Here is a 16,430-nt window from a genome sequence, read left to right as displayed (position 1 = left end):
TGACACCAATTTTGCGTAGGCCACGGGGCACAGACAGCATGCGCACGGGTGTCTTAAGAGGCAGGACCAGGGTTGACGCAAAACATTTTGGCGCCTGAGGCAAATCACCAAATGGCGTCCCCTCCCAGCCAGGGAAGAAGAGGTGAGTGAAGATCTACATCAGGAATGGGGTGGGTGGTATAAAGATCGACATCAGGATCTGCTGCCCCTGTCCCTTGAACGCCTCACTAAAGTTTATGTGACGCGGGTGGCACTGTGGGTTAAACCACAGAGCCTAGGACTTGCCGATCAGAAGGTTGGCGGTTCGAATCCCCGCGACGGGGAGCTCCCGTTGCTCGGTCCCTGCTCCTGCCAACCTAGCAGTTCAAAAGCACGTCAAAGTGCAAGTAGATAAATAGGTATCGCTCTGGCAGGAAGGTAAACGGCGTTTCCGTGCACTGTTCTGGTTTGCCAGAAGTGGCTTAGTCATGCTGGCCACATGACCCAGAAGCTGTACGCCGACTCCCTTGGCCGATAAAGCAAGATGAGCGTCGCAACCTCAGAGTCGGCCACGACTGGACCTAATGGTCAGGGGTCCCTTTACCTTTTAAGCTTGGTGGGTTTGGATTTGATATCCCGCTTTATCACTACCTGAAGGAGTCTCAAAGCGGCTAACAATCTCCTTTCCCTTCCTCCCCCACAACAAACACTCTGTGAGGTGAGTGGGGCTGAGAGACTTCAGAGAAGTGTGACCAGCCCAAGGTCACCCAGCAGCTGCATGTGGAGAAGCGGGGAATCGAACCTGGTTCACCAGATTATGAGTCCACCGCTCTTAACCACTACGCCACACTGGCTCACTGGGTATGGTTCATTGTGTAGACTGGGGGATTTTCTCTTCAAAGCCACAGGCACAAAGCCCTTTTCTTGCCTCTCTGCAGGACTGCTGAGATAATGATTTGATCTACAAGGATGAACTGCTACAAGTGAGCTGCTTAGCACAGAGGATCAGCTGTCATCTGCAGTGATCCACAGCAGCCATAGACATTACTGTTTTAATACTGCGCGCTATTTGGTGACACGATATCATTGTCACTTCTTTCCACCAAGAGCTGCAAAAAGCCTGATGTTGCCATGCCTCTGCAGATTTCCTGAGCTACCGAAGTACCTCTGAGGACACACAGAATTATACATAACCTGTGCTCAGTGTCTCTCCACAGACAGGTCATGCTATTTTACTTTTTTGCCTTCTCAGTAAGTAACCTTTAAAATTGCAGTTCTCAATATTCCATTTGGCACAGAAATTGAGCCCCTTTGTAGATCTCTTGATTGATCTGGCACTTCTGAAAAGATTGGTGCACACAGGGTGAAATTATACTTTGGGGTTTTTTTAAAAAAATAAAAAATAAAAAATAAAAAATCTGGACCCTTTTGTTCAAAAGAGGCTGTGAAACTTTCAAAAACATGAAGCAGCTGAGAAAAAGAAGCGCTCCTATGCACCCTGAATTGCAGAAAAATACTGGGTGTGATCCAGCCAAAGTTAATGACTTTTAAGTGTGATTGTATCCAATTATAGTGATTAACTCTTTCCCACTGAAGTCAATGATACTTAAATTTGTTTAGCTTTCTAGACTGTATTCAAAATGTTTATTTTCTTAAAAAGCCATCATTGGGGCAGACACTCTTAGAGTTGATCTCTTCTTCTTGAAATTTAAGGATACATAAGTGGAAATGAAGCATGACACTAAAATTTTGCTAAGGATGAAGAAAAAACTGGGAGTGGGTGGAATATGTAAAGCAACATGTAAAATGATTATTTAAAACAAAATAGCTGACTTTATCAACAGCCACCCCATATGTGATAGGTAAAGAAGCTGTAGTGTGTGAATGGGGAAGCAGTTTTGCAATGGGGAAGCAGCCCCAAACCTCAGCGACACATTGAGTTTTTGCTTGCATTTCTTAACTAGTTTAGCTAACCAGCATTCATATATTTCCCCTTCTATTAATTTGTCTGCTAATGGAACCTTAGCACCATAGTTTTTAAGAGTGACCTGCCTTGAGAGGGGTTGCCACTTGTCAGAAACCTTGAGCAAATACATATTCTTCTCAAACTGGGCAAAAACATATAAACTAGGGCTGGATCTACACTGCTAAGAAAAACGCTATAAAAAAACATGGATATATATATCTATACATCCCATTGACAACGGATTGCTGCTCTACATTACCCTCTGGTGTCACATTTTATAACGTATTTTTAACGTTATAACTCACCAGTGTAAATTAGTCCAAGCAATGAAGAGCCCATGATTTAATGAGTGAAATGATAATCCTCAGGGAAAGATGTTCCTATATCAATACAATAGTCCACTGTAAGAAATTGAAGGACTACAGTGAGCATGTTTTAGATAAGATGGTTCTTACTTTAACCTTATTTTCCATTTCCTTGTGCTCCTGGAGTAATTCTTCATTTTCTTTTAAAGATGACCCCAGCTTTTGCTTATGAAAATAATCCTTAATGTTCTTCTTGTACCAAGAGGTGATCTGAAAAAAGAAACAATATTTTGAAGGACGGGTATGTAACTACTGAAGTGAGATTAATCATAAGGATAGTTATATAATAACCCATAGTGTGTTGAACGAGATTAATCATAAGCAATAAACATAGATGATTAGGATCACATTCCCAATCACTGAATGGATCCAGCACAATGGTAAGAACTCTTTCATCCTGCTTACTGCTATTCAACCTATATCTTTTTAGAAATAGCTCAGCCTTCTGTGAATTGGTTTGAACTGTACTGCTACATTGCGAGTTATCTATTCATTTAAAAACCCAGTTACAGATAGGTAGCCGTGTTGGTCTGCCATAGTCAAAATAAAAAAATTCCTTCCAGTAGCACCTTAAAGACCAACTAAGTTAGTTCTTGGTATGAGCTTTCGTGTGCATGCACACTTCTTCAGATACACTGAAACAGAAGTTGCCAGATCCTTCTATATAGTGAGAAGGTGTTGACGAGTCGTCAACAGGCTGATCTCAGCTATCTGCCAATCACCCATTCCCACCACCCTTCTGAGTAATACCCCTCCCCACCTTCTCACTATATAGAAGGATCTGGCAACTTCTGTTTCAGTGTATCTGAAGAAGTGTGCATGCACACGAAAGCTCATACCAAGAACTAACTTAGTTGGTCTTTAAGGTGCTACTGGAAGGAATTTTTTATTTTAAAAACCCAGTTTAGCTTCATTTTTAATGAGAGCGTGTGAAAAATCTTGTCTTAGCCAAAAGAATAGGAAATTTGTAAATGAGTCTAATAAAGGCTGGGTTTCCATAACCCAATTGTCTGCACACTGAAGTTTTAAACAAATGAATGAGGACTTGTTTTCAGTCTTCACTTTGTTTTGTGATTTGGTGTTTTATTTGATAAAGAAAAGCATTGCCCTGGGAACTAGAATTATTTCACATCCACATCTACTCTATTTTAATCCTATAAAGCTGCAGGATGTTAAGACAGAACCTATTCTCTGAACTGTGGGCACAAACAGAGGAAGGAAACCAGTGACCCCCAAGCAGAATGAATATACTTTTAGCTCAAGGCCTGCATGTAACTATCCTATGACAATCCCTCGCCCCGGAGAATGAGGAATAAATGATCAGGGACCTAGAATCCTTTGCTTATGCAGTTGTGTGCACAAAGGCTCTTTCGAGCATTAAAATGAACCTGAGGAAGTCAAGCATGCAAGATCCTTCTCCCCATTCCATTAATTCATATAATGCCTAAACAGAGTAAGAGGTATGTGGAATTTGATATCACATGGGCTAAAATGCAGCTATTTTATTTACTGGTGTATTGGATCATTACCTACATATACACCATAATCCAGTATAGAGTTATGCTTAACCTCCTTTAATTTCAGTGGGGCTTAAGCATGGGCACAGAACCGTGTGAGACTGAGGCCCTAGTCTGTCCTTACATGTCACAATTGGAGCTATTAAGTATTCCTCTATGAATATTCTGAAAGTAAACAAAAATGCTTCCCACAAATCTACAACAACACACTCAGCAAATTACCTAAGGAGTTTGGTGTAGCAAGGGATATAAAGAGATAATTAATGTAATTAAAATTTAATTTGATGTCACACCACAAAGCTGCTTCCTAAGTGCTTCCAATTTATTCATTCTGATATGTTCCTCGTTCAAGGCCTGATTTCATTTTTAAATCACAGTACTGGAGAGGTGGGGAGATACGAGATATATATGTGTGTGTGTGTGTGTGTGTGTGTGTGTGTGTGTGTGTGTATGAGAAATGCTCAGTGTTTCTTAACAACCTCACAACTAAAGGCAATAAGTAATACTTAAAGTAAATTTATGGGTCTACTCTGAGACTGTCTATCACTATGATTTGAGTGGCTCAGTTCAGATGCAGTGGCACACTATGGCATACCCTTCAAGTGTCCCAATTTTCCACGGATGGTTCCAGAATTGCAGAAGCCACCCCAGCTTCTGATCTGATCCTGGAGGATGAGCCGGCTTGCAGTGGTGCCTAAGCATGAAGCCTGCTAGGCCACAGCGGTCGCCATGGCAATGCCCCTGCCACCAGAAAGAAGGCCAAGGAAGTGAGCTCTGGGCTCCCCACAGCTCTCCCTCCTTCTTCCTACAGAGGCCACCTAACCACTCATTCACTCCAGCCTCCGACTTGGCTCCAAGCAATGGCGGCTGCCATGGAAGGAGGCGGCGGAGGAGGGGTATTTTGCCTTCCTTCTCCCACAACACAAGACTGGGGAGGGACAAACTACTATTCCCAGGGGAAGCCACACTGGAAGCTGCCAAGAGCCAAAGTCCTGATTGGTGTTTTCCCCTACCCTTCCTCCCTCACCTGTGACCTCCGGGGAGGGAATGTCACAGATCCCATCAGGCACCTTGCCCACTGGTTTGTATGGCAACACAGCATCAAAAAGGCACACGTCCCAATTTTCATCTGAGGAATGCTGGAGGGTGTGCCATGGTTTGTAACTAGGGGAACGAACAGCAGTAAACATTTGTTCACACATTTCATCCTCCCCCCATTCATTCCTCTTCTAATTTGCAGCAAACAAAGTTGCCACTTCTTGGCCAAATGCTGGCTTGCAAAAAGTTAATGTGCCTTAAGAGCAGGAAGTAATCACGATTTGAGGCAAGCTAATCTCCTTTGCTTGAAGGCAAAGGGAGGGAAAAGGGACGAGGGAGCACATAAATCTGAGGCGTGTCCCTGTTTATTCCACCAGGAAATATTGAGAGGAATACTGAATGTGTCCCAATATATTTTTCTGTAGTCATCAGAACCCCGAAATGGAAGAGGATCTGCAGCCATCCACTACCTTCTATGACAAGTTGTTACAGAAGCTTGCTCCTAACATTGGGCTGCGGGTGGCGCTGTGGGTTAAACCACAGAGCCTAGGACTTGCCAATCATAAGGTCGGGGGTTCGAATCCCTGCGACGGGATGAGCTCCCGTTGTTCGGTCCCTGCTCCTGCCAGCCTAGCAGTTCAAAAGCACGTCAAAGTGCAAGTAGATAAACAGGTACCACTCCGGCGGGAAGATAAACGGCGTTTCCGTGTGCTGCTCTGGCTCGCCAGAAGTGGCTTAGTCATGCTGGCCACATGACCCAGAACCTGTACGCCGGCTCCCTTGGCCAATAAAGCGAGAAGAGTGCCGCAACCCCAGAGTCGGCCACGACTGGACCTAATGGTCAGGGGTCCCTTTACCTTTAACACTGGGCTACTCTACTTGGAATCAGCAGGACAAGAAAGGCAGGTTACGTTCAGTGCCATGTGAGTGGAAAGTAAGCTCATGCAACAAAACTTTACCTTTCCCCCCATCTCCTCCTTGTAGCTTCTTTGGAGGTTGTGGGGCGCTACCAGACACTGTGTGCTGTGTCATAGGAGGCTACAGTGGACAGAGGGAATGGCCCAAAATTGGGTGGAGAAAGCTGCATTTTGCTCACATAACTTTGGGTACAACTCTAGATGGTTTTTAATTATATGGAAGCTGGTCAGAGAGATGACAGAATCTAGGGCCAGACAGGGAGGAAAGTGCAACATTCTCACTCTTGAGTGCTAAATGGAATACACTGACCTCTCAGTCCTGGACGATAATGAATAAGGCAATGTCAGGCATAAAACTCCACAGAAGGAAGGATATCAAACTCTCCATGACAAGCAACACTTAACAAGGAGCTGTAGGGTTCAGCTCTTCAACGATGTTGCTCCTGCAACCTGGGACTGGGCTGACTGGCCTTTATATTCTCTGAGGCCAGGGGCGGTCCCGGCCCCCAGGAGACCCGCCTCTCCTGGCCTTAAGGCGAGCACTCCTCCTGGGAGAAACCAGTTCCCTTCGCCTATCTGCCCTGAGCCTCTGCAGTTCAGGAGAGGCTGAAGGGTTACTGGGCCCAGGGGGAGTCTCACCTGTAGGCACTGAGTCCTCAACCACCTCTGGAGCCAGAGTGGATTCACCTGGTGCCTGCTCCTGAGGATCCGGCACAGGTGCAGGCACTTCAGAATCAAGGCCCTGCCCCAGTTCAGCCGGCCCTGGAGGCGGGGACTCCTGTGCAGGCTGGGATTCCTCCGGTTCAGCCTCTGAATTGGATTCCCAGGCCATCACAAGCACAACTCCATGAACAGGCATATTACCCAATTAGGCAAGTGTACGACTGCATGGTAAGATACACTTACACTGTTATAAAAATGAAAAGCCACCCAGCAAAATTGTGTAAGCTGCGCTAATTGATAATTGTGCTCTCAATGTTAACACTCTGAAATGTGCTGAAATGCAGTAATATATTATCAGCTACTAGGCGGGTGCCTGCATCCTTACCGCCTGAGGTGTGTATTTGTTAAAGAAGATTTGAAAACCAGAGCCACGGAAGCACTAACAGAGATAAGCATTCACTAAGCACTGTAGAAAGCTTACTCTCCCTTCACCCTGCTGTGGAGGGGATAGGGGATAGCAGATTTAACCAGTTTCTCAGGATTGTTAGAGGGACTCACAACAAAGTCCAACATGGATTTTGTAAAATAACTTGCTGAAACTGCACTGCTACCCATGAGAATATGTGCTGTGGGTAAGTGGTGAACCTGACAAATGACTCATAACAAATGAGTCCTGGAAGACTAAGGTCCAGAAAAGGTTTTGATAAATAGGTGCCGCTCCAGCGGGAAGGTAAATGGCGTTTCTATGTGCTGCTCTGGTTCACCAGAAACGGCTTAGTCACGCTGGCCACATGACCTGGAAGCTGTCTACGGACAAACGCTGGCTCCTTCAGGTTATAGAGCGAGATGAGCGCGCAACCCCAGAGTCGTCCGCGACTGCACCACTGCTGGCCATGGCGTTTGGATTGTGGACTTAATACATTTATTATGTCCATAGCTTTCACAGGCAAATGTCTACTTCATCACGGGCATCTGAGGATCTGAGTTATTGTTTATAAAAGGTGTGCCAGCATTTTTACTTGTGGGAAATCATTTAACAAACCATAACCTCTGACCTTGCTGTCCACCTTGGAGCAGCAAGCTGTGAATCAATGAGTTCGGGAGCCTTGAATAACCATAATTTAGTTGTTCTCCTCACAAAGACATAATTGGGAGCCATTGAGAAATGTATGAACACATATACATTAATAACGGATCTGCTTGCCGAACTAATTATGTACAAAACAGCCCTGCCTGCCTTTATTTTTCATTAATAAAAGGAATTTGCTGAAAATATTTGAGAAAGAATAGTTTGCAGCTGCCAGGGATTACGATGTTTTTCAGATGATTGCACTGCGGTTAGGGGAAATATGCCATTTTTAACGCATTATTACCTAAATGCCTGCTCCCAGCTGAGCTGTTTCTTGCTGTACTGAAGCAAACTGAGGTTGTTACTCTAGCTCCTAAAGTGAGATCGTGGGAAATGGAGCCGATAGCCAACTCTCTTCCACGTCCCATTTGTGATACCAAAGTTTACAAATTCTGGACACAGTATATAGCACCTGTCTGGAGAAGTGGGCTCCTTGCCTGCTCTGAAACCCCCTTTACAATCCTGTACAACCAGTCTTTCGTTCCATGCCCTCCTCCATGTTCCCGTCTGGCATGGCCATACTGTAGTGGACCAGTGGAAATTGTTGCGGACCCACTCGCAGCGACCCCTCTCCAGAGAGCAAGGCTTTTGTTCTCCTGTGAAGGTGAACAAAATGGACAGGACGGCATTCTGGAATTTAAAAATTGTCCACAGCTTTTTTGATTCCAGGTGTAGTTTGGACTTGGCTCAGGCATTGGGTACATATCCCTTTCAGCCCCCTGGTGAAGGGCTGACACATGACAGGGTCAAGCCTAGGATTAATGGGTCGTCTACATGAACGGCCATCACCAGCTGCTGAAGGAATGTCTATGGCCCATCTGCTGCATGCCTTGGCTTTTGGACAGAGATCAACGAGACCCCTCTAATGGGGTACCCTGTTACTGCACGGTCCTGAGGTGGGGGTGATGTACCACTTCACCCCCTGCATGATGTTAGACTGAAAGGATTCCACTCAATGCCTTATCTGCTAAAGTTGTGACTATTGCTACGGGGAAGGCAAAACCTGCAAGCAGCGCCAACCTGTTTGCAGGCAAATGCCTTCTTGACTTAGAAGGGAAAGGTTAGCATTCAAAACCCAAAGCATTACTGAATAGGGTGGGGAGGGAGAGATGTTCTTCAGCTGACTGCAGTCCCAGGGGTCAGAGGCAGCCAGCCTTTATAGGGCTGGGGTGGACCAGAGTGAAGCCTGCTCCGCTTTGGTCCGCTCCCAAGCCCCGCCCACACAGCCTGGCGATATTGGCCAGGATTCAAATGGACAGATGGCAGGAAATCCCTATCTACTATATTTTAAATGGTGATGGTGACACAAGTGAATTTTTCACACTGGAAACAAAATCCCCACTGCTGGCAAACTTGTACCAGATATTACCAAACAAAATGTACAGGATAAAGAATGAATACTTTTCAACAAGGTATTTTTCAAACTTATTTCATGAAATTTGTTTCGCAACATTGGTTTTAACCAGTGAGAATCTATCTCAGTAGTGAAAATATTGTATTCCGAGGCAGATCCTCAGTTGAGCATTTCTCAGGAGACAGAGCAAAACAACAACCCACATGGCGTCACCCTGGGCCTTCTGAACTATAGCTTGTGGTATCCTCATGATTTGCATACCAATAGCTGTGTGGCTCACATTTTGTAATTTTCACACCAACCCTCTTTACATTATTTTAAAATGGGGATTTGTTCTCAGCTACCAGGCTATAGCCAACGGCTGTGAAGTTGACACCTCTGAAGGAACACGGGATTTGTCATTCTGGGTACAGATCAATCTAGTCAAGAAACTGGTAAATGTAGTCTTCCCATGGGCAATTACAAGCATCTGATGGATGCTTCAGAGTTTCCTAGCAAGCCCAAGCAAATTCATAAGGCTTTACTTGGGGGGATGTTATATAAAAATGCAAAGAACAATTTGTGATTTATAATGTACCCATAGCGCATTACAAAACAGGTAATGTGATGCTCTCCAGGGGGCTATTTGAAGAGCTTTGAGGAAAACCCACGACAAAGTGACGCTGCTTCCATTTGCATATTTAATTTACATGCCCAGGCTGCCAACTATGTCAAAGAACACAAGGCACTATTTCCTTACATATTTGTTAAGATGATCTCTGTATAATGCTATACGACTTTTCAGTTTTAAACTTCCTTCCTATGCTATGACTTACGACGTCTTGGGAAGTTAATACTGATTGTCAATGAGTGAAAGGAGGGTTCATAGAACATATCTAACTGATACCATAAAAAGCATAATACAGGTGTTAGGCCCTTCTTGTCATCAAGGGCCACATAACATTTGCAGTAATATTTTCAGTACCAGGTAAGGACTTAACTTTCCCCACAGGCTTTTGATGGACTGAGATGATGTTGGGTTCTGTTATTAGGGTGCTGCCAAAGTTTCCCATAGCTGTAACGGAGGGTTTGTTTTGTATGCATGAATGAAAGGTGTTTGTAGGAATTCTATTCATGGTATAATGTGATGTTTATGTTTTTGAATGTGCTGTAAGTAGGAAAGTCGGACAGAAAGTCCCAATAAGAAATGGAAACAGATGCATAAATTTTGTTTGTTGTCATGACCAGATTCACATCATGTGACTGTAAGCAACATTTACAGTGGTACCTTGGGTTACATACGCTTCAGGTTACATACGCTTCAGGTTACAGACTCCGCTAACCCAGAAATAGTGCTTCAGGTTAAGAATTTTGCTTCAGGATGAGAACAGAAATTGTGCTCCGGCAGCGTGGCAGCAGTGGGAGGCCTCATTAGCTAAAGTGGTGCTTCAGGTTAAGAACAGTTTCAGGTTAAGAACAGACCTCCAGAACGAATTAAGTTCTTAACCTGAGGTACCACTGTATTTGTTAACACTGGGGTTCCTTCCCCCCGCTCCGCAAAAAATAATAATAATATGTAATTAATTACGTTGCTGAAACTTCATTACCTCCCTCTCCTGCTATGATGCTAGGCACATTTACTTCTGCGTAATCTCCAATGAACCCAGTGGGACGTGCTTCTGAGTAAATATGCATAGGATTGCTTTGCAAATTTCATACACAAGGTTGAGATTTGACTCCAAACACCATCTGAACACTAGCCTATGGTGCTGTTATCAGGATATTTACATTAAAAATTGAATGGAATGAGGACATGAAGTGGCTTATGTAGCAGTCCCAGCTTTTCCCAGCAGGATTTTTGTGCCTTTAACAGCTGGATGGCATTGAATAGCACTGATAAGAAGGCCCCCAAATGCCAGGACTGTGTTAAAGTCACATTAAACACGGTGTGACTTATTTCTGAATAAACGTGCAGAGGACTGTAGCTGCAATCCTAACCCCTTACCTAGAAGTAAGCCCCATTGAATTCAATAGCTCATTTCTGAGTAGACATTTATAGGGTTGCACTGTGCCTGCTTACACTCCCTCTTCCACACAAAAAAGACTGAAGGAGCAGGAGCCTCGTCCTCTCTTGCATGTGGCTACACAGCATCACTTCATCTTGTGGCAGCAACCTATGCCATGATTTCTTGGAACCTGGAGGGTCTTTGAGCTCTGCCTCCTGACGCTGCATCTCCTTCCCCAAACAGCCATGTTGCCGCAGTTGTCCGAAGGGAAACCCCAACACACGAGTTTCTGCCCTTGCGTAGGGCTTTCATGTGACTGGGACACCCAGGAGCTTGCATGCTGGGGGATGGGGGTTCTTCAAAGAACCATGAGCAGTGTGTGGTTGTTTGAGGAAGGTGATACTACGTCAGGAGTGGGGCTAAAAGTATGTCCCCGGTCAGTGGTGGAGGAAGCCGCTCAGGCGCCTGGAGCGGCCCAGGGGCAATGCGAGCCACCCATAAGGGCAGGGTGCACCATGGGGCCTCCAGAGTCTGCCTGCCGCCTCCCACTCAGCCACCCTACAGCTGGAGGGGAGGCAGCGGACAGACTGTTTGGGCAGTGAGGAGTCTGCGCACGCCTGAGAAGAAGAAGAAGAGTTTGGATTTGATATCCCGCTTTATCACAATCTGAAGGAGTCTCAAAGCGGCTAACAGTCTCTTTTCCCTTCCTCCCCCACAACAAACACTCTGTGAGGTGAGTGGGGCTGAGAGACTTCAGAGAAGTGTGACTGGCCCAAGGTCACCCAGCAGCTGCATGTGGAGGAGTGGAGACGCGAACCCGGTTCACCAGATTATGAGTCTACCGCACTTAACCACTACACCACACCGGCTCTTTCCCAGGAGAGACGTGTGGCTCTGGCGCACTGCAGGCCCCGTGGTGAGTGCCGCCCGGCATTTTGTCACGCCCCTCAGTGGTGACACCCAGGGCGGACCGCACCCACCACACCCCCTTCTTCTGCCCCTTCCCCTGCTCGAAGTAATCACGGTAAGGCCGTGCACATGAATAACACAATAAATAGGGCTACGGTTACTCAGATTTGAGTCCCACTGGGTGCAAGCCTAATGATCACACCAATATCGCATCCCATCCATGAGTTTTATCTGATCCGACACATTAGAGCCTCACTTCGCAGTCCTGTTTGCATGCATGCATTTATATATACAGCTATATATGTCTCTCTTTCCTACCTGGTTTTCCTGGTGATGCCAGTGGCAGATTTGCAATACCTGCTCCAGTCCTTGGCGCTGCAGCTTCAGGTATTTGTCCAGTTGCCTTCTCCTGTCCTGCAGGACTTCGAGGAGGCTGCCAATTTTCGTGCAGCTGCTGTGGGCTCCCTGAACGAATTCTGGGTTCACATTCGGCCCGTCAGATTTGAACTCCTCTATGAATTCGGTAAGGTCGTGGCTTTTGTTCAAGAGGACCAGAGACTTTTCTAAGAGCTCTGTGGCAGGGCAGGGGCAGGGGAATAGGCGGAGAGAAGAAAGGTGGTTAACTCCTCATATATGGTGTGATGTTCAGGGTGGACCACGTGCAAAAGGATTATTGGCATATATATCTAAGATTCCCTGACATATATCTAAGTAGAAGATAAACTATAGAACTGTGTCTCCCCCCCACTTATAGTGGTACATTCAGTTTCCCTGGGCCTGTAGCTTCTAACCACATACTGCCTCAGGTTCTAAGCACTGTAAGCCTCAAACACACTGCAGCTCTCGAACTCTGAGCTTTCCAAACTGTATTTTGTGAACTTTAGCGTGATGGCTGCAGTGTGTGGGTGTGAACGCTCCCCGTGTTCCTCCTGGGGCTGGAAAGGGGTTAGTTTAACCTCCGGTTTGCTAGTAAAACTGAATTGTCACAAAATGATGCACATCTAAAAAGTGTGCCACCAACAAGGAAAGTCTGGAAAGTTCTGCCCTAACTGATCTCCAAATGTGTAACTTGTATTTTATTGTGCTGTATACAGTGCATAAAACTACCCAAGACCAAGGCTACATATCTCTTCTCTGGCTTTCAGTACAAAAGCTGCATTATTCAGCTGTGAACTACACAATATTTGAAAAAAAAATGTGTGATCTGGCTTTCACTTGGCAGGGGTATAATCGAAACCAAACCAAACCTGTACTGATAGGGATTCAAATACACATTAATGTTATACCCAGCAGAGGGCAGTGATGACATTCAGCAAACACAACATTTATTACCAGGTGACTTCCCACAGAAGCAATTCAGACATCTGCATATTATTGGGCAGGGCCGACAGCTTCTGAAGCCCAAAATATTGAGCATGTAATTTGCATATTATGCCAGTGGTATTTATATACATTTGCACATTTCCACTGCGATACTTGTTCAAAATGCCTTACATTTTGTGAGGAGGCGGGGGAAAGAAAACACTGCGCAGCAATGTGTAGCATCACAATATGATAATAGGCAATCTGAGCACCACCACTAAAATTATTTTCTCTCAAAAACACAAAAGGGCAGAGTTCAGCATATAAGTGCCAACATTCTCTCTCTCTCTCTCTCTCTCTCTCTCTCTCTGGCAGAACAATTTGCTCAAGTACTTCACATGTTCATTACCACACAGACGCTCTTACCAATTGACATTTCCCAGTGTCTTGACAAACAGTGGTTATTGCAACTGATGAAAAAAATCACAAAACATCAGACATGGTGTAATTTACAGGGGATAAAACTTTCTCTTGATATAATGAGAAAAGCCTCAGAATGTGATTTGATTGGGAACGGGTGGGGAGGGAGAGACATCTTACTGCTCTGCTTTTGAAAGACATCTGTGCCTGCTCAGGAGAAATGCCCCTGAGATGAATGTTAATTTTATGTCAAAATGATAATACATAAATGCTTTGACAAAGGTGTTCCTCCTCAGAGAGTATCTGTCAAAAATTGAATGTGAAATGCAGCACTGATTCACTTATACCCAGGGTAGCCAATAAGGTGCTCTCTAGATGTTTTTGGACTATACAGTGGTACCTCGGGTTAAGTACTTAATTCATTCCAGAGATCCATTCTTAACCTGAAACTGTTCTTAACCCGAAGCACCACTTTAGCTAATGGGGCCTCCTGCTGCCGCTGCACTGCCGGAGCACGATTTCTGTTCTCATCCTGAAGCAAAGTTCTTAACCCGAGGTACTACTTCTGGGTTAGTGGAGTCTGTAACCTGAAGCATATGTAACCTGAGGTACCAGTGTAAATCCCATCATCCTTCGCCATCAACCATGTTGGCTGAAGCTGATAAGAGTTGGAGCCCAAACACCTGGAGGGTTCGCCACCTTGGCATCCCATGACCTATACCTTAAGTTGTATCCCCAGAAGCAATTCAGCCAACATTGTGCAATAAAGTCAAGGCTAATGGGAGAATGGGCAGGGTTAGGTCAAAGGCAGGGGGAAAGCATGATCAGGGGTTAGAGCGGGCAAATTATACATGCCTCACTTGTTTATCTAATTTCAGGCCAGCAGGACAGAGTTGAGAACTGAAAAATACCACCAGACATATCAAGAAAGAAAATATGGCCCCATTTAAAAGAAGCACCGTGCTACTTTAAACAGTGCTGGCTCCCCTCCCAAAGAATCCTGGGAACTGTAGTTTGCATGGTGCTGAAACATATTAGTAGACCCTTATTCACCTCACAGAGCTACATTTCCCAGGGTGCTCTGGGAAGGGAGACCAATTGGGGAATAGGGGGTCTCCTAACAATTTTCAGCACAAAGCAAACTACAGTTCCCATTATTCTTTGTGGCAGGCCATGGCTGTTTAATGATATAATTTTAAAGGTTTAGTGAAGGTGGGAAGAAAGAAAGAAAGAAAGAAAGAAAGAAAGAAAGAAAGAGGAAGGAAGGAAGGAAGGAAGGAAGGAAGGAAGGAAGGAAGGAAGGAAGGAAGGAAGGAAGGTAGGTTTTGGCAAGACTGAGGTAATGGCTATACTTCATTAATGACTGGAGTATTTTCTTCTCATCTGCTTACCTGTTCATGAAATCTGATTCAGCTGCCCACACCACAAAGTGAACAAAACAAAAGACAATTTTAATTACATACATAACTACCCACTCCTGAATCCTTATCTTTCTGAAAAGACGTAAAAACAAAGAATAAATGGTATTGGATAGAAACTCTTGCCCCTTTGGGAGAAAGCCATATTTTTCAAGACCGTTTTCCTTGTGGCAAACAATTTCATTTGATTGTTTTCAGTGATGGACCTCTTTTTTGCAATGGCAATCAATCACTATCAACTGTTCCAAGGCCAAATTGCTGTGTGATGATGAACGCTTCACACCAATGGAGATTGAATTGAGACCACCAAACTCATATTAAAGTGACCAGGCTTCAATTCACTATTCTGTCGTCTTGAACAGAATTACATACGATTCAAGCCACTAGCTTTTGAACCAACTAGCCTCAACCATGCAAAAGAGAGAGAGGGAAGAGAGATTTAAAGAATACGAAAGTAGTTACTGTTGCATCAAACAATCAACTGCAATTTAAATTTATTGTAAACATAACATTTGACTAAAACCACATGTCTAAATCTCAGTGGGGAGCAATAAACTCATGAAGGATTAGAAAGGCTTTTCAAATACATTTCAATTGTCCTTAGTTTCCACAAGATGCTTTAGTGTCATATTTGTAATGTTTATACGGCAGGGATCACTGTATGGAAATACTGTTTTTATAGCAATTAAAACATATCAGTTTATTCAGGCCTGGAAATATATCAAATGTCAAGGAAATAAACAGCTATCTGAATTTTCAAAGACATCTGAAGGCAGCCCTGTACAGGGAGATTTTTTAAATGTTTGAGTTTTTCTGTTTTTTAATACTTTGTTGGAAGCTGCCCAGGGTGACTGGGGCAACCCAGTCAGATGGGCGACATATAAATAATAAAATTGTTGTTGTTATTTTACACCTCCACTGAAATCAAACTCAGTTTCTATGTTAAACTCATTTACAGAGAGAACCAGGTTCTGTATCCCAGCCTTCCTCAACCTAGATAAAGGGTAAAGGGACCCGTTAGGTCCAGTCGCGGACGACCCTGTGGTTGCGGCACTCATCTCGCTTTATTGGCTGAGGGAGCTGGCGTACAGCTTCCAGGTCATGTGGCCAGCATGACTTCTGGCAAAACCAGAGCAGCACACGGAAACGCCGTTTACCTTCCCGCCAGAGCAGTACCTATTTATCTACTTGCACTTCGTGCTTTCAAACTGCTAGGTTGGCAGGAGCAGGGACCGAGCAACAGGAGCTCACCCCATCGCGGGGATTCGAACCGCCAACCTTCTGATCGGCAAGCCCTAGGCTTTGTGGTTTAACCCACAGCGCCACCCGTGTTCCTCAACCTAGTGCTCTCCAAATGTTTTAGGCTATAATCCCATCTGCCCCAGCCAGCAAAACCTCTTGAGGTCACCAGACTGGGGAAAACTGGTATGTATTCTAGATCACAATTAAGAGTAGTGACCAAATGGTT

The 16,430-nt window shown here is 44.7% G+C and overlaps 1 protein-coding gene across 7 annotated transcripts in view; it reads right to left on the bottom strand.

The window, feature by feature from the left end:
• The window catches only part of CCDC141 (coiled-coil domain containing 141), a 102,736-nt gene that overhangs the window by 52,086 nt on the left and 34,220 nt on the right, over positions 1 to 16,430 (bottom strand). For all 7 annotated transcript variants that reach the window (XM_083495810.1, XM_083495813.1, XM_083495815.1 and 4 more), the window contains 2 exons: positions 12,141 to 12,394; positions 2,401 to 2,520 (listed from right to left, as the gene is read on the bottom strand). In XM_083495810.1, the coding sequence (XP_083351936.1) occupies positions 2,401 to 2,520; positions 12,141 to 12,394 (374 nt within the window). The remainder of the gene's footprint in view (positions 1 to 2,400; positions 2,521 to 12,140; positions 12,395 to 16,430) is intronic.

This window comes from Podarcis liolepis (genome assembly GCF_965112155.1).
Source record: "Podarcis liolepis genome assembly, chromosome: 1".
NCBI lineage: Eukaryota > Metazoa > Chordata > Lepidosauria > Squamata > Lacertidae > Podarcis > Podarcis liolepis.
Note: the sequence above shows the minus strand (reverse complement) of the source record. Positions and strands in the feature narration are given on the sequence as shown.